General features: G+C 51.8%; 7 protein-coding genes across 7 annotated transcripts; 5 read left to right on the top strand and 2 right to left on the bottom strand.

The window, feature by feature from the left end:
* Window positions 1–45: 45 nt before the first annotated feature.
* Z518_11181 (uncharacterized protein) lies at window positions 46–3035 on the top strand (the record flags this gene model as incomplete). The annotated part of the gene is made up of 2 exons (XM_013411125.1): window positions 46–331; window positions 385–3035. 2 exons carry the CDS (start codon window positions 46–48, stop codon window positions 3033–3035), a joined length of 2937 nt encoding a protein of 978 aa, XP_013266579.1.
* A 1430-nt stretch (window positions 3036–4465) lies between these two features.
* Z518_11180 (uncharacterized protein) lies at window positions 4466–5863 on the top strand (the record flags this gene model as incomplete). The annotated part of the gene is made up of 2 exons (XM_013411124.1): window positions 4466–4632; window positions 4696–5863. The coding sequence occupies 2 exons, from the start codon at window positions 4466–4468 to the stop codon at window positions 5861–5863; spliced, it is 1335 nt and encodes a 444-aa protein (XP_013266578.1).
* A 560-nt stretch (window positions 5864–6423) lies between these two features.
* Window positions 6424–8745, bottom strand: Z518_11179 (uncharacterized protein; the record flags this gene model as incomplete). Its single annotated transcript, XM_013411123.1, has 1 exon — window positions 6424–8745. The coding sequence occupies one exon, from the start codon at window positions 8743–8745 to the stop codon at window positions 6424–6426; it is 2322 nt and encodes a 773-aa protein (XP_013266577.1).
* Window positions 8746–10267: 1522 nt separating this feature from the next.
* Window positions 10268–11170, top strand: Z518_11178 (uncharacterized protein; the record flags this gene model as incomplete). Its single annotated transcript, XM_013411122.1, has 1 exon — window positions 10268–11170. One exon carries the CDS (start codon window positions 10268–10270, stop codon window positions 11168–11170), a length of 903 nt encoding a protein of 300 aa, XP_013266576.1.
* Window positions 11171–11295: 125 nt separating this feature from the next.
* On the bottom strand, window positions 11296–11955 carry Z518_11177 (uncharacterized protein; the record flags this gene model as incomplete). Its single annotated transcript, XM_013411121.1, has 1 exon — window positions 11296–11955. One exon carries the CDS (start codon window positions 11953–11955, stop codon window positions 11296–11298), a length of 660 nt encoding a protein of 219 aa, XP_013266575.1.
* A 409-nt stretch (window positions 11956–12364) lies between these two features.
* Window positions 12365–13195, top strand: Z518_11176 (uncharacterized protein; the record flags this gene model as incomplete). The annotated part of the gene is made up of 1 exon (XM_013411120.1): window positions 12365–13195. One exon carries the CDS (start codon window positions 12365–12367, stop codon window positions 13193–13195), a length of 831 nt encoding a protein of 276 aa, XP_013266574.1.
* A 1395-nt stretch (window positions 13196–14590) lies between these two features.
* Window positions 14591–18805, top strand: Z518_11175 (uncharacterized protein; the record flags this gene model as incomplete). Its single annotated transcript, XM_013411119.1, has 1 exon — window positions 14591–18805. The coding sequence occupies one exon, from the start codon at window positions 14591–14593 to the stop codon at window positions 18803–18805; it is 4215 nt and encodes a 1404-aa protein (XP_013266573.1).
* Between the last annotated feature and the right edge of the window lie 39 nt (window positions 18806–18844).

The raw sequence follows: 18844 nt of genomic DNA, 5'->3' as shown, positions 1-18844 counted from the left end.
CCCCGATGCCGTATCGATCACCTTTGATAACTGATCACCGTTCGCATGGCATCAACGAGGCGTGTACCGTCCTCGTTGCAGGATCTGAAGACCGCGGCCGGCACACCACGTCAACTACCAGCGTTAAAGAGAATAAAGTATGACTTGACCGGGCATCTGTCACGCAAAGTGGAATACATACAGCATGGGCTCGTTCCCACCCTCGCGAAGATACTCACCGATACTGAGACACAGCCCACGAGTGGCCCAGCAGCAGCAGCAGCAAAACCAACACTGGAAGATGAATTGACATTCACTCAAGTTGCGCAGGTCCTCTGCGTCATCGCCCATGGTGCGCCACTTTTGTGCTTCGTGTACCTGAGGATGCTAATATGTATTGAGCAGAGGGACCTCCGTTTGTACAACCGCTCCTCGAAACCGACGTTTTGCAGAGACTGATTTCCTTTCTACTACTGCCTCTCTCCTCCAAAGCAACCCTCGCCATCTTGAAATGTCTCAACGCTGTTGCCGACAATCTGCCTCCATCTGTCGTTGGGCACTGGCCGCAGAATAACAAGCTGGCGGATTTGTTGTATTCGGAAAAATACATACGATGTTTTGGAAATATTATTGGAAGCGCTAATGATACGATGGCGTCTCAGCAGGCGTGTGATGCCATTTTGGCTCTTCTTTGTAAAACCGTCTCCCTCGAACCCCAGAAACGTGCTCTTGTCGATGGCGGGGTCTTGACATTGCTTTCAGCTCGACTGGCATCTTTTGTGGTTGCAGAAGGACTTGTTCCTCCGGGCCCTGATGCCTTGAACGGCGAGAGCGACGTCCTTGCCCGTATTCCAGAACCGGCCCCGTCCTTCGCTCATCTTTCACCCGTCCTGGAATCCCTTTGTGTTTTGACCGAACACTCCAAATTTCGGACAAGAATGTTCCTGGCAAACCCCACAATCAAAACAGTGCTGCCCGACCTCCGAGACGACTTCTCTCCTTCTGATATACGACGAGCGCCATGGGGAGCAAGCTATTTTTCCGGGGCCGCCGTCCCTCGCTCACGTTTACAGGGACCTTTCGATCCCCTTCTGCCTTCCACCCCGGTGTCCGAAAAGTCCATCTCTGCGACTCAGTCTGGTTTCCCGCCATTGAGCTCCGTCACAGCCATGCCTAAGCGCCGCGCTTCGTTCTTTCCAACAACAAATGAAACACCCCATCTTGCCGTGGGCCGGGAAACCGTGGACGACATTGAAGAGAGTGCCGTCATTTCGTGGCTCCTATACGTTGTTCGTGAGTCGCGCGGAAAGAGACGTCTTCTTGCAGCCAAGTTATTGGTCAACCTGTACCGCTTGAATTTCGTCAAGAGGGAGCGGGGATCCTCCTTTGCGTCGTTGCTTGTCCCGCTACTGACCCGAATGCTCAATCCGGACCCTCCCGATCCGACACGGCAGGACAGCTTCAACAACCAACTGGGCGGATCACATCTATGTAACGGGCTGCATTACACAAGGGCAGTTCCGGCGGTCCTGGCGGCGCTCGTGATGGACGATCCCGAGATGCAGCGGGTAGCCGTGGAGGGCAGGGCTATTGTTCATCTGTCGGCTGGTCTGAAGATGACATTTGATGGCCCTGCTGGTCGCAAATCATCCCCGTGGCAACCCCACAAATCAGATGAAATACCAGCAGATCAGACATCGCCCGGTAATGTTATTGGCCGTGGCGGGCCTACCTGGGCCACCAGACGCGAAATGGACTATCGGGAAGGTTGTCTGCAGGCACTGGCCGCAATAGCACCATTTGAAGATGACTATCGCAAGGAGATATGTGACCAAGGGGTGTTGGCACATATCATAATGGCTTTGGAACCCTACCACATTCAACTTGGCCCCCATCAACAGATGGAGGCGTCGGGGAATTCTGCCGCCGTCATTCTTGCTGCCTGCGGAGCGGTGAGGGTGCTCACGAGGTCTGTTCAGGCGTTAAGAACCAAGCTCATCGAAGCCGAGGTTGCCAAACCCATTATCAAGCTCATGAGTTCGACGAACTCGGAGGTCCGGATTGCCGCTACCAGGGTTCTCACGAACCTAGCCATCGACTTTAGTCCCGTCAAGGAAAGTGTGGGAGAATCGACGCTGGTAAAGAAGCTGTGCGAGCAAGCTCATTCTGCAAATGCGAGACTTCGACTGGAGTCATTATGGGCGCTGAAGCAACTTGTCTTAAATGCGAGCAAGAAACTGAAGCAGGATGTGGTCGACGAGTTGGGATCCAGCTGGATAAAGCTGCTGATCAAGACCGATCCCATTGACATCCCAGACGGCGAAGTAATCGGCCTGGTGGAAAGGGAATATCCACCGTTAATGACCTATCGCCGGCCTTCTGAGCCGGCCGACGACTCTCAAGATGTCATTATGGGCGAAGACTCGGACGGAGAACGGGAGAGCGGCCTAGTTCCAAGTGGAAATGTCGAAGCACCTCTCGATCAACCGAACGTGTTTGACATACGACACACAACCGAAGACGATACTGAGATTCAGGCCCAATTACTCGATCTTCTTCGGAACCTCTTCTGCGGTGAAAACGCATCAGATTTAGTCAAATATATTTTCGACGAGATGGGCCAAGAAGATTTTTTGAGGATTATGCTCGACCGATTACGTCCACGTACATCGGCGGGGCCGACACGAAAAGAGAATTATACCACACCAGCACCAAGCTCGATCGTGGTGAAGGTGTTATACATCCTGGTGCATATTGGTGCATGTGACCCAAAGTGGAGGAATGTCATTGCATCACAGCACGCCTTGATGAAACAGGTCTTGACATTTTGCAGTCATGCAGACCGGGAGATTCGAGCGCAATGCTGCTGGATTGCCATCAACCTTACCTATGAAGACGATGCTAGTGATCGATCTGGATGTAAACAACGCGCAATTGAGCTCCAGAAGGCGGGATTTGTTACTCATCTACGGAAGCTTGAGGTCGATCCGGACTTGAATGTCCGCGAGAGGGCCAAATCAGCCATTCATCTGATGTCGAAGCTGATGACCTCGTGAGTTTGTCCCTGTTGGCACGCAATACGGACCAGCCAACGTGTGTAAAAACCATAGGGTTGTGTTTTATCTTGCTTCATGTAAAACACTTATAATTTCACGTTCTGGTCCTGCGCTGTTGGTATCGAGTACGGAATGGGACCACTTTGTAGTGCAAATAGTACTTAGAGCCTTGGCAAGTTTCCGGCCAAGACTGTGTTTACTCGTTCCCGCAAATCCCCTCCACGCGTTGGCAGAGCCGCAACCAGTTCACAAACTCACAGCACCATGAAGGCTCGAAGGAAATCGTTTCCACGAGCGACATTGCGGAGGATCATGAAAGCCCACGCGAGGAAAAATGTGGGGAAAGGCGTTGACACCTTGGTTTTCCTTAACTACGTCCTATTTATTGAAGAGTATGATGGGTCACTTCCCTGAAGGATGCGATCTGATCCAGAATGAAACCAGGCTCATGCAGAACGCAACTCGCAAAGCACGAGTCGAGGGAGAAAAAAGGGCCATCGCAGCCAAAGATATACGAAAAGTCACAATGGTATGGCAGAACCTCACGAATCTCGAAGCTTGCGCTAATAATGAACAAGATCAGTCTTCGACGATTCAAAGGCTAGGCCATTCCATGACGTGCGAACCCACCCCTCCCTCAAAACCACACAGAGGGGAATAGTTATCGAACAATTTCTCCCGGGCCTCGTGGCTTCAACTCAAATCTTGAAAACAAAAACCAGCTCAGAAGACCGCACACGGTCCATATGGATTCGCTGAAGGAAATGCGACCGATCCTAGACATTAATCCGGGACAGAAGAATATGAAGACATCTCGTGAGCACCATGCTCTGAGCATAATGAAGGGAGCAGTCTCTCTGAGCTTTGACGGCTTGGGCAATTCTGCAGGATGGAGGATGCTTGAATACCTGGACGCTTGAAAGGATAATACTAAAATGGCTGGAGCCGGAACATGAAGATGAGCCGACATCATCGATGGGATTGATTCCTTCATGAATTGGGTGGTTTGAGTAAGGAGCCATCACCACGCTGTATGTCTCATTATCATGGGTTGGAGAGAACTAGAACATTTTTGACCCATCTCCTAAGAGAAGACGGTCCTGTAAAAATGACCTCGATGGCATATCCGACTCTTTCTATTACATTGTAGAAGAAGGTTCTGGAGACCCTTCAACATGAATGGGTTCGATTGAAGCTTGGCGTGCGGCTGTAAGTGCCCCCATGTGTTTGCTTTGCGCTCTTCAGTATTCTTTTTTTTTTTTTTCCCCTTCCCCCCTTCGAAGGTAGCCTCACGCGAGCAAATCGAATTCTTCTACAACCACGTCGTTGTCTTTCCCGTTTTATTACTTGGATACTTGCCTTTATTGCGTTTCGCCGACCTCTCTGCACGATCCAAACGTCTAGCAGCCTCCTGCGTTTGCGTCCAAAAAATGTCTACTGCTGGTCCCGCCTCCGTTGACTCCAAATCCGCAAAGAAACGCAAGGCAAAAACCGAAAATGCGCCTTCTAGCAGCGGTGCAGCCACACCGGTAGTTGAAGCCACTACCAACGGCGTGGATTCTCACACCGAGAATCAGTACATCAAAGATCTCACGAGGTATCTATTAAAACCAAACTGCGAGACATGTAAAGACGGGTCCACAAAACTGACGCTCGACAGAAACATCCGGAATATCCACAAGAAACTTGCTGCTTCCTCTAAGGCCGATGCTGTCATTAGCGAAAACCCCAACATGTCTCTCGACGACCTGGTAGCTGCAAAGAAACTCAATACCGACCAGAAGGCCCAGATTCTCAAAAAACCCATCCTTCAAGCGCAGCTCACACTATTAGAGGAACAACTCAACTCATTCCGCGCCTATACTCAGGAATTAGAGGATCGGTTCGCGAAAGAGAAGTCAAGCTTGGTTGAGGCACATGAAGCGGAGATGGTGAGCATCAAAGAGAAGGTCGTTCAAGAAATGCAGGGCGCGAAGGCGAAGGTTGTCGAAGACAGTCTGAGGACTGTCACTCATTTCTTGCATGCTGCCGCTTCAAAACGTCAATCCGAGGAGGCAGACTCTGAAGAAGGCCGTGCTTTCGAAGGTGCTCTACTCCTTGTCTATCAGGGCAACGAAGCTTCTCTCACAACCTTGAAAAATTTGATCAATGGTACAGAAGACAAGGTCCCAGATGTCCAAGGCGAGGTGCTGGATTTCACATTTGCCCAGGTCAAACAATCTGCTCTTCGAGGAGCCCAAGATTTGGTACCGTCCATGGAGCAGGTGGCCGATGAGACTGAACAAACTGAGCCTTCCGCGGATGCGACTGAAATAAAGTCTGATGCCACCATTGCGAATGCTGCTCTTACCGAACTTGGTGATACCACTACCATCCAGACTCCCGCTAACGACGCCGCCGCCGAACCGGAGGCCTTACCAGTGCTGGAGCAAGCATCCACTGGGGCAAATGCTGCAAATGCTGTTGCGGAGGCTACATGGGATCCTCAGGCATCTATTGTAACTGACACAAGTGCAACAAATGAAGAGTGGGTGCAAGTTTCTCGAGACCCGGCGGAGACCGACACTGGTGTCAATGCCACCCCCGCTGCCGTGCATGGAGCCAGCAATTGGGCAGAGGAAGTAGGTGCTGCCACCGAGGAAAAGCCAGCTGCTGAGAATGATGGGTTTGAACAAGTCCGCCGAGAACGTGGTCGTGGCCGAGGAGGTCGCGGTGGCCGTGGAGATTTCCGAGGTCGTGGACGAGGAGGTCGTGGAGATGGATATCGCAGCAGCGGCCGAGGAGGAGCACCGAGAGGTCGCGGCGGTCCGCGAGGTGAGAAGAGCTAGATTTGAGTGAGTTCGGCGTCATATCCGGCTTGAGACACTGCATGTGCCTTTTTTTGGGGGGGGGGCATCTCGGGCTCATCGTCCATTTCCGGGTTTCTTGGGTGTTTGGCGCAGCATCACACCGGCCACATTCACGAATTGTTTCCCAGTTCTTTTGCATTGCCTTGCATCGGGTGGTGGTCCAGAACAGGGGAAAGTCATACGCAGGAACAGGGATGGGAAAAATTTGAAACCAAAAAGCGCGAAGGGGTTCTGTTCATGTATACCACCTGGAACCAAAAAGTATGATTCCCGGCACTCAATGTAATTTATGGGACTGGCTGATGAGAGCAAAACGACATGATCAGAGAGAACATTGAAGATGAAAGAATAAGAATTCATCGGCTATGACTATGTCGTTGGCGATCAATTGTAGCGTGATGTTTTGTGCCCCCCCAAGTTAGCTCGCTCTTTATGCTAAGCTGTGATCTCTAGTAAATATAGTTTCAACGCATCCGGTTTCCTTCCGTGAATCTCAACTCAAACGGACGAGTAATCATCATCAAAGGACTTTTCCATGCTCATTCTGCATCATGAGCAAGATCCTGTACCCTGAAGATTCCACTGCCCCAGCCTATCGCCACCAGGCCCGCACATGGAGCATTAGGATTCCAGTCAATGGCGGTGACCGCCTGCTCTTCTTCGAAAATGGCCTCTGTCGCTCCCACCTCCATTCTTTGTGATTTCTTTTTCGAGGGTGGAACGTTGCCGACTTCAATCTTCTCAAGTTTGAACCCTTCGTCGAATCGAGATACTCCCGCTTTCGCATCCTGTCCATGATAGAGATCGATGTCTTTCCGCTTCCCCAGAGTATTTTCCTTCTGTCCTCCTTCTTCCACTGCTAAGGCCCGCCAATCATACTCGCAAATCTTTTGCAGATAGGCGCTTGCTGCTTGACGAGGGGCATTCTTTCTGTAGGGAAGAACCCGGCGTAGATAGTTGGTTGCGAAAATTTGTCCACGAGCGTTTCCGACCACGATGGAAGGATGCCATCGCGATCCAGCCAGAGCCGTTGCCGCCCCGCTATAGTCCGGTAATTTGGCTACCTTCAAGCTGTTGGGAAACTGACGGAGATGGTGGCAGACAACAAATGTAGCCGAGTTTGCTTCGAGGCGGGTGTTTCCTGCTCGATCGAGAGCAGTGAGGAATGAGCGGCTAAAAGGAGAGAAAATGAGGTCACGATTTGGAAAGCATGCTCGAGGCAACGATATCCTGTCTTGGTCGGGGTTTCGCAAGTCTGTCAACATCAGATCGCCGGAGGCAGAAGTGCTCGCCACAAACGTCGAGAACGGACTTGGTAAGGCTGCGCAAAGAGCGATCACACACGTATGGTGAAGTTGATGCCTCACGTAGCTGCGGCATGTCCCATCGTCGTGGGCCTGTTCGGTCAGATCAAAAAGGTGCACTGATCCATCTCCCGCACCGAGAATGAGATCGGTGGGGGACATGAATGCTAGGGTTGTGAATATTGTTTCCGGGGGGGGCCGAAGAATAATGCCCGCTCGCTCCATTCGAAGAGAAGTAGAGGTCACTGAACCGGACCCAGCTGGAAGAGGAACGGCGAGAACTCGGGCACAACCGTCACTGGATATCACCCCCAATACGTGGATGTCCGTGGTTGTTTTTCCCGGATGTTCTTGTTCGTCGCCCATCCCTCTTACACGGTCAACGGGGCACCATTTGAGTTGACGGATGTTGCCCCATTCGGTTGCCAAAACAATGCTCAGATAGGGCTCCGTGTTCATGCTCAGTTTTCGTACTCCCGGGTATTCGGTAGATTTGGTGTGGAATGCCCAGATTTGGATGCTTGAGGGATATGGAGGCGACGAATAAAACGCCGGTCGGTCTCTCTCTTCCTCGCAAGCCAAACGTCGCTGAGTAGATGAGCATCGGACAGCAGCGGCGAGGTACTGGACCGGACCATCAGAGGGAGCCCAAGCCAGAGATTGAACTTTGTCTCCCACATTGACTAACCAGCCTTCGTGGTATCGACTGGGGACAGTTTGTGTAATCTCTTGCTCTGAATACTTCACCCATGCTTGGCCAAAGTCTAGGGCAGACAGATAATCAAGGGCTATTTTTCGCTGGTTGCCTCGCGGGCCGATGATGATTGAATGTGATGGGCGGCCACGGAGCAAATATTTTGAATACAAATCTTCTTCCGGGATCTCTTGCGCGAGTTGATTTCTGGAGATCGACTCGCCCAGCGGAAGCGAATCCAACGTCTTTGTGTCTTCTGCACCAGATTCTTGACGGGTTTCAACACTACACTTGCGAGAAAAGCTCGGCGCTTTGATGGCAGCAGACAAGGTCCGGCGGCTGGGAATTGTAACATCACGTCCCTTCAGCCAAGTATCTCGAGCTTGGAGAACGTCAAATAAGTCGCCGATCTCAGGGCCAAAGGTAATGGGGTATGCTGAACCTTTCGCGCGGAGATGGTGTCCAGACTGAAGGCCACGAGAATGAGCCGTTGTGCTAGCGGCGTTTGCATACACTGATCGAATGTTATTTCTCATTCTCGGAGCATCAGGAATATTTTCATCTGAGGAAACGCGTATTTGGTCATCTTCCTCCTCATCGTGCGTGTCGACATCTGAAGACTGGGTCAAAAAGGCAGAAGCTGTCTCGCCCTGAGACGAAATATCAGGAGCTGCGTCGGCCTGAGCAGTAATAAAGTCATCGTCCTCTTGTAGATCTCCCGACTGTGAAGATTCGTCAGGGCTCGAGCCAGATGATTCTGAAGATGCGCGTAGAATTCGTAGAGTCTCTTTATCCCATCCATCATGTGCATATTTTGGATTGACCCTGCGCTGTCTGCCGGAACGACGAGTAGATTCGGCCATGACCTCGACAGAAATGCATCATCTCACATGATGTTCGTGTTTAGCACTATGGAAGCGTGGTCTTGAATGCGTATATGCGCCTCAGCTAAACGATAATGCAGGAGTGACAACACCAGCTTGCCTTACTAGATTGCTATTGACCACTGCCGAAGTGGGGGATCTCCGTTGCAGTCGTTTCATTGCATTTTGATAAAACAAAGAGATGATGGAATAAAAGATAACGTGCCCTGGCGTGGCAACAAGTAAAATATTTTCGTCAGGCAATGTCGGCATTTTTTTATCGACCGCAGCAAAAGTGGCGTATGTCCATTTTGTCAGTATGACAAAAAGAAAAACAAAGTGGGCGCAAAAGCTATAGAAGGACAACCCATAAGACTCCTCACCCTCGATGAACAAACCATCACAACTCTTTTCATATCCCAGGCCAATGCATTTCATTCAGGATGGTACATACCACAAACATCCTACGATTTTGTATGTTTCGATGTTTTATGCAAGACCTACATTCCATCTTTGAACATGATCTCGGCAGGGGGAGATATATGAATGACATTTTTTCATAGTTTCAGACCGTTCTTTGCGACCAATCCAAAGAAATCCTCAAGCTTCGGACTGCCTTCGTACCCGAGTTTGTATTTTTCCCGACTCTTTACGATCCTGTCATTGCCTTACTGATTCAAATTGTCCTCGCGTTCTGGACGCGTCAGCATTACCACATGGGCAATAGGGGAATCGATACCCTTGATGACCCGATTCGTTCAAAGAGAAGCATGCGCAGTCGTGTTAACAGTCTGCGGGAGGGGAGCATGATGCGCGAGCATGGCTCAAGAGGGACCAGGGGGGATGTATTCATCTGCGCTGTCAAACAACGAAAAATACCCAAGAAGGCAGCTTAGGGTTTAGGCCCCCAGTTTGGGCTGGGTCGGTGGATCGGGCATTCCAAAACCCGGCAGCGCCCAGCTGACAGAAAAGTCTGAGGGTCTGACAACTACCTACAACCCCCATTGATGGCATGAGTACAGCGTCGTCAGGCAACCGTACTTTTTTTCAAATGACTTCCCTTATGCGTATCTATAGTTATATCCACCACCATTTTCAGCACCGGAGGCGTCTCACACTGCCCCCGGGTCCCCATTGACTCCAATCCTATTTGCCGGCCTCATCTCTGCAACGCTGCCATCCCTTGTCACTGCACACGCGTATACCAAGAAACCCTTCCGATCACCAGGATGCTCATCGCCGCAATGTCCCTTCGCTGATTGGCTGTCCAAGCCCAGCCCGTCCTATTTCTGGTAAACCATGCCCTCCTGTGTTCCGTACCTGTAGCTGCTCGCCTCCAGCCCCTTCGTCGATCTCGGACATTGCATACGGGCCTTGAAACTCGAAATCATTCTTCTTCGATCAGCGGTCCGCCCGCACGCCTGGCGGCCTGTTGGTTTTTCATTTCTCTGCCTTTTCGTACCTTGAACAATTCCCTTCTTCTCTCCCAGCCAAATTTCTTTTCTCGACACGTTCCAAAACCATGATTCGTACTAGAACCATAGTTCTGTTCGCAGCAGTCTTGCTTGTTACTGCCGCCAACGCACAATTTGGTGGATGGCGAGGCGGGTTTGACGATGGAGACGGAAGGGGTCCTTTTGACGATGGGGACGGTGGCGACGGTGACAGCAGCAGCAGCAGTGACGATTCATCCTCCAGTTCCACCAGTCAAAGCTCTGTCTTCTCCTCGGAAGCTGAATTCAACAAAGCAACACGCATCCTCATTGCCCACGCCGTCTTAGCCTCTCTCGTATGGGTCATGTTTATCCCGTCTCTTGCCATCTTGTTACGGCTGAACATCAAAAACCCCATCGTCCTCAAGATCCACGCCATCGGCCAAATCTTCAGCTATATCATCTACATAGTCGCGGCGGGCATGGGCATCTGGCTTGCACAACAGTCCGCTGCCTTTGGCATTTGGAACGACGCCCACCCTCGATTGGGCCTGGCCATCCTCGCCATCGCATTCTTTCAGCCCATTTTTGGTGCTATCCATCACCGTCTCTACAAAAGGCGCTCCCTGGCGGTCCAGGCTGGCAAACCTTCCAAGCCCCCCGGCCGCACACCCGTTGGCCGCGTCCATCTCTGGGTTGGCCGCCTATTGATTCTTTTAGCCATGATCAATGGCGGCCTCGGCATCAGACTGGCATCTTTCAGTCCATTCCAGACTGATTCCGACACACAAAAGGCGCGTATCGCCTACAGTGTCGTGGCGGCCATCATGTTCGTCTTGTACGTGGTCTTCGTGATCGCATTCGAGATCAGAAGAGCCCGCCAACGGAAAGCAGAACTGCAGAACCGAGAACAAGTCATCGCGGTCAAGGATACGTTACCGACTTATGACGAAAGTGAAGAATCGGTTGGGAGGAGCAGTCAGTATCGCTAGAGAAAGGTTAACTGGGGACGGATTGGTATCACTCGAAAAGAAAAGTCATACTATTTCTTGAGCACTTGTCCCCTAAATCAATGAAAATAATTGACAGAATAATCACGCCATATCTCGCCTGTCCCTCACCAAATTCCTGGTATCAGAGCGTAGGGCACTTCTCGTTTGACTTTGGCCCACCGGAAGCCAGTGCTGCACCCGCCCGCCACAGACTGTAGCCCAGATACGACACATGGCGGACCACAGAAAACAGTCCACCCTGGTAAATTTTCCCTTCGTTGCGGGGGTCGTCCTTGCAAGCTTTCCGTTTGGAGCTCACCCATCGTTTCAATCAGAATTCCCCCTATAAACAATGCCGTTCCGATGTAGATACTCCAAGAAGGGAAATAGGTCGGGTTCTCCGCGCCAGCGTTGTAAGCCAGCGTGTTGAATGTGTTGAGAATCGCATTGAAGACACCAATTCCGATAGCAGGTCCGGGATAGATTGGCTCATTGTTGATGTACACGGCCCATAGAATGTGTTTGAAGGCCGATGCGAGAGAGAACCCCAGTATCAGGCTCTGATATGGCGTCATACTGGTACCAGCGAGGGGGAGTCCGCCCGCTGGCGGAGGTCCTGGTGGAGGCAGACCAAAAATGGTCGCCAGCTGAGGCAGTGGAGAGTTGAGCAGAAGATGTCCCTGCAGTAATGGATCAAGGGCTCGCAGTCCAACGAGGATGGCAGTTCCTAGCGGGACTCTATGTTTCTGCCCTCGGGCAATCATGTCTCTCTTCCTTTCAGGCATGTCGAGCTTTTGACGTTGGCTGCGTTACGGTTTTGTTTGAACAAGTTTCTTTTGCCATTCGTCGGGGATATATTCCAATCCCGTGAACCGTTCAAAGTGGGGTTGATGACTCGACCGACTTCAAAAAGGATATTACCACTTATTCCGGAACCATGAAAAAACAGGGTAAGCGACGAAAGTACTCGAGAAACGCCTCCAATGCTACCTCAAGTCACCCCATAGGATGGTATTGACTTCCCCTTTCTTGCCCGTATAAATTTTCTCTATACGGGGAGCGCACCATATTAGACAGGTTCCATTTTGCAGGGGAAAACGTAATACCGAGGACCGCGCCTTGGCGCCGAGACTTCACAAAAACGTCTCCCGCAAAGGAAAACATCCTGTCCGAACTTCATATGCGGATTATCAGATGGATGGCAATCAGTTCGACATAGGGCTGGGTCTTGAAGGATCTCATGTCCTGGTAACGGGATCTAGTGGCGCGATAGGATCTGTAGTTGTTCGGGCTTTCCTCTCGGCTGGGGCATGTGTTTCCGCGTTCGACATCGTCGAACCCAAGGACCCAATCAACCACGACCGTCTGCATAGCCAGTTGGTCGACATTACTGACGAGGTTGGGTTGGAGCAAGGAATGGAGAGAGCGAGGGCAAAGTTTGGGGTAGTCTCAACCTGTATTGCCGTGGCTGGCCTGGATTTGTCGTACCTCCCACATTACTCGCTCGCAGATACACCTCTCGAGGTCTGGAAACGAACTATGCATGTCAACGTCGACGGGACGTTCCTGACCTGTCGAGCATGGCTTCGCGGCATACGCAGCCACGGCAACCCCCAGCTCAGAAACGTTTCCGCAGTGGTATTCGGCAGTGAAGCCGGTCGCTTCGGTGTCTCAACATGTGCACCATATGCCACCTCCAAGGCAGCCATTCAAGTTGGGCTTGTGCGGTCGCTAGCACGCGATGTAGCGACTATCAATCCATGCGGCCGCATTAATGCCGTTGCGCCTGGACCGGTGGATACCCCACAGTTTCGGAAAGAGTGTACCGAAGACCCGGGGATAATATGGCGGGAATCCCACGCAACAGTCGCGCTGAAGAAGGCCGTTCCGGTGGAAACCGTTGCAAGAGCATGTTTGTTTCTTGCCAGCGATAACTTTGCGGGTAACATCACCGGTCAGGTCTTGCCAGTTGATTCTGGGAAAAGCGGTATACTACATTGGCTCCCAGACGGACGACAGGCTTGATCAGAAAAAGGTAGAATTCCCTTGATAAGAAAACACCATCTACTCCACATCTCTCGGCCGAAAATGGTTTCGGGGGGGGGGAGACAGCGCCAGCGGTGGATGACAGGGGAGATGTAGTCCGTACCTTAGCCAGAGGTGAAAGCCCCGTATGCCCCAAGGCATTGGGGTCCAGAGGCTGCAATTTCATAGGTGGCATGAGATGCATGCGTCAAGTGAATATGAATGATTGGGAGATGTGACAGGGAGATGAATTACACCACAAGCAAAGTAGGGGGGTGTAGTGGGTGAAGAGAGTGTGGCGACTGACAGCTCGTAGGAATCATTCATGACAGCAAGGTGGCGCTATTATAATCCTTGGCGAAAAAGGGGGGAGGGAAAAAAAGTACTCGCTGATGAAGTATCCCAGACATCTGGGCGACTCCGCGCTCGCAAATGGGAATGGCAGAGAACACAAATTCAGAGTGTAAATATCGGTATAGAATTTTCAACGTATCACATGAAACGCAAATCATATCTGCAGCGGCGTCCTTGATGTAAATACTGAGTGTTCTTCTTTACCGGGAGACAGCTCATTCTCGTACCTTTGATGGGTCTGAGGATCAAAGCCCGCGGCAGAAAATCCTTCGTGCATGAGCAGGGTCTTCAAATCTCGCAACCTTCAAAAACGAATATACCCGAAAGTGGCGCCAGCAGGCTTGCCCGGAGTAAATACAATCAGCGTATCAGAATGAAGATACTTTTGAATCAACATTTTGATATATGATTGATGACGAGGGAGACGGAGAGATGAGGAGAGTTTCATGTGGCTACCATCATCATCGGACCGAATATGAATGACTGCAGCATAACTAAAGTTCGGTCAGAGAAAGTTGAAGCTCTCGGCGCCTGACCGAACTAGTCAATTTGGCAAATTCCTCCATCTCCGCACTCAGGTTCTGGCCGTCTCCATTCATTCACTTCTTCCGTGCTTTTGCCTCTCAAACACCTACATCGTATACTCACCTCCATCATTCAATCACCTCGATCTGAGACGCATCTACGACTTATCGCCAAATTCTATGCAGCGCGCCATCGATATTGTTCTGCCGACTCCTCCAAGTTTCATATTACGAGTCGGCTGATTTATTTGAGGCGCGGTGAGCACATCCGCTTGCCACAAGCTAAACATCAACACACAACGAACGGCCAAAATCTCGATTGATTTCGGTGATAATATCCTCTAAGATCCGACAAGAACCCGTCTCCTCCTCATCTCACTTCATTTCCGTCTCATCCGTCCCATCGTATCCGGATCGAGTCCGTTTGAGTTGAGTCCTGCAAAGAGATGGCATAGGCTGGTCAGGGTGACGGTGACAACAATATTCTGAATCTGCAAGACCGAAGAAAAAGAGCGGCATGGCATCCACCCAAGATGAAGACATGTATTTGTTCCAGGCTAGTCTCGACCAACCTCCCTCCTTTGCCGGCCAAGATTTCGATCTCTTCTTGACCTCTCCAGCCTCAGAAGCAGACCAACCGAATTCCACAGACACTGGCTTTCTCAACCCGAACGATCTGTCCATAAAACGTGAAGTGGACAGCTTCAGTCCATTTCCTGGCAATGCCACGCTGGCCCGATCACCCCGTGGGTCTGGGTCGGGATCCAGCAGTTCTTCTTCCCAATCCCCTGTGGATCACAATCGCACCACATCTGCCGCTTCGACCGCCTCTCCCCCTGCCCACAATGCTGTACAGGGAACTTGGAGTAGTGGGATAAATGGATTTTCAATTTCGTCTAACGAGCGACTCCTGGAGGACACGTCCATGGCTTGCATGGACCATGACTTTGAGGCCAGCAATCGGCAGATGGCCTCTGATTTCGATTTCGACACTGCGGCGAGTACTCCCAGCGGATTTGATGTCATCAATGCCGGCGGTATCAAGAGATCTTTGGTTGCTCCACCCTTTAACCGGCCAAATAACTTTGTCGCCTTTGGCAAACCGGTCTCGACCGGCCAATTTCCCAGCGACACCCAGCGTCAGTTTTTCTTCCCAGGCTCTCGAGAGGCATCACCCTTCAATGCCATGCTCTCTTCTGCCCAAGGCCAATCTCCTTGGAGAAAACACTCACCTTCGTCAGGCCTAGAGGAGACCTTTAACCATATCACCATGAATGGCGACTCGCCTGGAAATGCCACCCTTTCTCCTCCCAACTTGCAATTTTCCACGGCCGGATTCAGCTTCGACCCCGAGTCGAGCGCGACTCCATCCACCTTCACCAAGGATATCTCTTCCCCCCCGTCCACGGTCAACTCCGCCGAAGGTGCTCCTGTCCTCACCGTACATCCCACTTCCCTCAAATCTCGCGTCGAAACCCAAATTCCGATCAGGCTGACTCTCTCGTCGCTTCCATCTGGTGTTAGGAAGTTGAGGCTTCCGAGACACACCGTTTCCAAGCCTAAGTTCTTGGCCAAGCCTAATGTGGATCGGTCGGCAGAGATTCTGGAGCTTCACACCTCTCTGGTCTGTACCAGTGCCATGCAGGATCCTCGCAAATTGCAAAGAGCTTGGGCGCGTGCGAGAGGGGAAGAATTGGCTCCTCATGCCCGTCCCGGTCCCGGGTCAACCGACTCCACTAATTCCAGGGACGATGAGGACAAGCCATTGAATGGCGGCGAAGTACGTATCTGCGCAGGCTGCATCCAGCGTGAAAGGAAAAGGGCCTCAAGGAAGAAGCAAAAGAAACCCGAAGAGGAAGAACTATTTCAAAAGGATGAGGAAAGAAGGGTGGTCGTCTTCAACACCAATGAGATTAAAGAGTGGGTAGAGGTTCCTCGTGATACGCAGACTGCGGCGCCGAATGGTGTTGAAACCCAACCTGCCGCTTCACCCCCGGGAGCTATGCAAGTCGAGCTTCCAATGAGAATTGCGTGTTACTGTCGCCACCAAAACGAGAAGATGGGGTTCCAAGTCATCTTCACCATCAATGACTATCGAGACAAGGTTGTCGCTCAGGCCATGACCAATCCGATCATGATTACTGACGACCATAAAACCCACAATGCTCCTGCAGCGGCAACAACAACAAACCCTCCGGCGTCAGTGCCGACACCAGGGCCAAAATTGCCCGGTGCCGGCGTTTTCCCAACCTCAGGACCGGAGCAGCCTCAGATGCACGGAGTCAATCCCAAAATGTTCAAGCAATCCTTCTCCACGACCGATTTGCACGGACTACAGCATAATTTCAATCCCAATTTCCCCATGACTCCCGCGAGCAGTCCATTTGCCATATCATCGGCAATATCCAGTCAGACCTCGACTACCCTGGCCCCTAGAAATCTTTCTAGACCCGTCTCTCCAAGTGGACTATCCGGCCCCACGGCCAAGAGAAGAAAGCAAAGTGGTTCTGGCAAATTGCCATCCGGGTTGACAATGACTCGCCTCGACACGTCGCAGGTGCCTCCTGGACCCGCGACAATGCCGAACACAGCTGCTTCCTCACCCTATGCTCCCAATATGGCATCGTACATGGGGCCTGCTGATCGTCAATTTGCAATGCCTCCATCGCGACCGGCCCCATTTGGTACTAGTCCTCCTACACCCAACGGCAGTGACCCGTCTTTTGCCGCCAACATCAACCGTTCTTTCAGTTTGGAAAATCTCCCTCGACAGGCAATGATCTCTGCGCCACCATCTCGCCAGCCCAGCAGACCTGGAAGTCCCGGCTCGGCCAGGAATAGCTTCGGAACGGCAGATGCCGCGTTCGGACAAGCCGTATCTAATCAGCTCACGGGACCACCAGTGCGACGGACACCTCCACTGATACACAAGCTCGTGCCTGCGGAAGGGTCTGTCACCGGCGGCACGGAAGTCACTCTCCTCGGGAACGGTTTCTATCAGGGTCTCGAAGTCATGTTTGGCGATACGGAGGCGACGACGACGACATTCTGGGGCGAGAAATGCTTAAACTGTATTGCACCTCCAGCTCTACAACCCGGTGTCGTGGCCGTTGTTTTTAAGCACGACCATCCGCAATATTCCACAATACAGCAGCAGTCCCAATCTCGACCCTCCCTTTTCACATATGTTGACGACCGAGAATTGGAGATGTTCCGTCTGGCATTACGGGCACTTGGCAAACAGATGCAGCACCCCACCGACGACCCTTACTTAGCGGCGCAGCAGTTACTTCAAGGGCAATCCCATTCGCTATGGTCTTCTCACGGCAGTTATGCGATGAATGGAGGGCATCAACGAAGCACCGGCCCTCCCGGTGGGGAGGCTCCCGTTGACACACGCGAACTGGATGCCACCATGCTGCGTGTTCTAGAGCACATGAATGATCAACAGCGATATAAGGTCCCCCGGTTTGACCTTCGCCGACCGTCTGGCCTGACACTCCTGCATCTGGCCTCATCCTTAGGTCTTGCTCGCTTTGTAGCGGGTTTGTTGTCTAGGGGAGCCGATCCTAATGTGGTTGACAACAATGGTCATACGCCGATGCATCATGCGGCGATGAATGGAAATACGCACGTCATCCACCAACTTCGATTAGCTGGCGCCGATCCTAAGATTCGCAGCATTCGTCATTTCACTCCTGCCGATCTTGCAACATCCTTGCTCGCTTACCAAGCGACGATGAGTCCGATCGAACACTATCGGTCGCGCAGTGCCGGTGGAGACACACCGAGGCGACTGCACAGTCGAAGTTCATCCTCCCTTCGGTCCTTCTGGGATAATGCTTCGAACCACTACCCTACTACAGATACCGGCGAATCAGATGACTCTGACTCTGACCCTGACTCGAACGACCAGGACGATGAGGACAACGACAACGACAATAACAACAACGACGACGACGAAGAAACACCTACCATGGCGTCGTCCGAAGACCTTGACTTCCCGCAGCCGTTGAATCAATCGAGTCTCATGAAAGCCGGGGTCAGTATGGAACAGTCGCGAAGGAATAGTGTACCACACCCCGCCCCTCAAGCCTCAATTTTACCGCAGGAGAGAGTCCCCGACGCAGCTCCCGCAGTGGCACGATCGGCCTTCATGCTGGCATGGCGTGATCATTTGGTGGCTCAACTACAGCAATTCAACGAGAGCGCCCAGTCCGTCATGCCGAATCTCGGCAATTTAAATGGGCCTATAGCAGCGTTGCAGGAGTATCAGGCATATCCCATGGTTCGTCGCGTCAGCTCACTATTTCCACAACGGCCGGGTTCGAGGCAACAACCTAGTCAACGAGAGAGATCTTCACCCCCTGCGCCGCCCTCGTCCCCCCCGGCGTACGGAGACCTCTATCCGGACAATGAAGGCAGCTCGACTGCATGGAGCGTCAAGAAGTCGTCTGCGCTGGTAGCAGCTACCGATGCCGCAGCGGATCTCCATTTTGAAAGACAATCAACCAACCAGTCGTCAGAGGCTCCTTCTTCCCCAAGTATACCAGGTTTGTCGTTGAGGAAGCCAGTCGAAAGGGTTGAGTTGAGCCGAGATCGGAAACTGTTCTTTTTCTGGGTATGTATCTGGGTCCTGAGCTCTTTGGACTCGGTACAGGCACTGACTTCTTCAGATCCCCCTCCTAGCAATTGTTCTGGCATTGATGATCAGAAACTCAGGTATATTTAGCATGTTTGGGTCTCCAAGCAATAAGATCCAAACATCTTT

Source organism: Rhinocladiella mackenziei, assembly GCF_000835555.1.
Source record: "Rhinocladiella mackenziei CBS 650.93 unplaced genomic scaffold supercont1.12, whole genome shotgun sequence".
Taxonomy (NCBI): domain Eukaryota; kingdom Fungi; phylum Ascomycota; class Eurotiomycetes; order Chaetothyriales; family Herpotrichiellaceae; genus Rhinocladiella; species Rhinocladiella mackenziei.
Note: the sequence above shows the minus strand (reverse complement) of the source record. Positions and strands in the feature narration are given on the sequence as shown.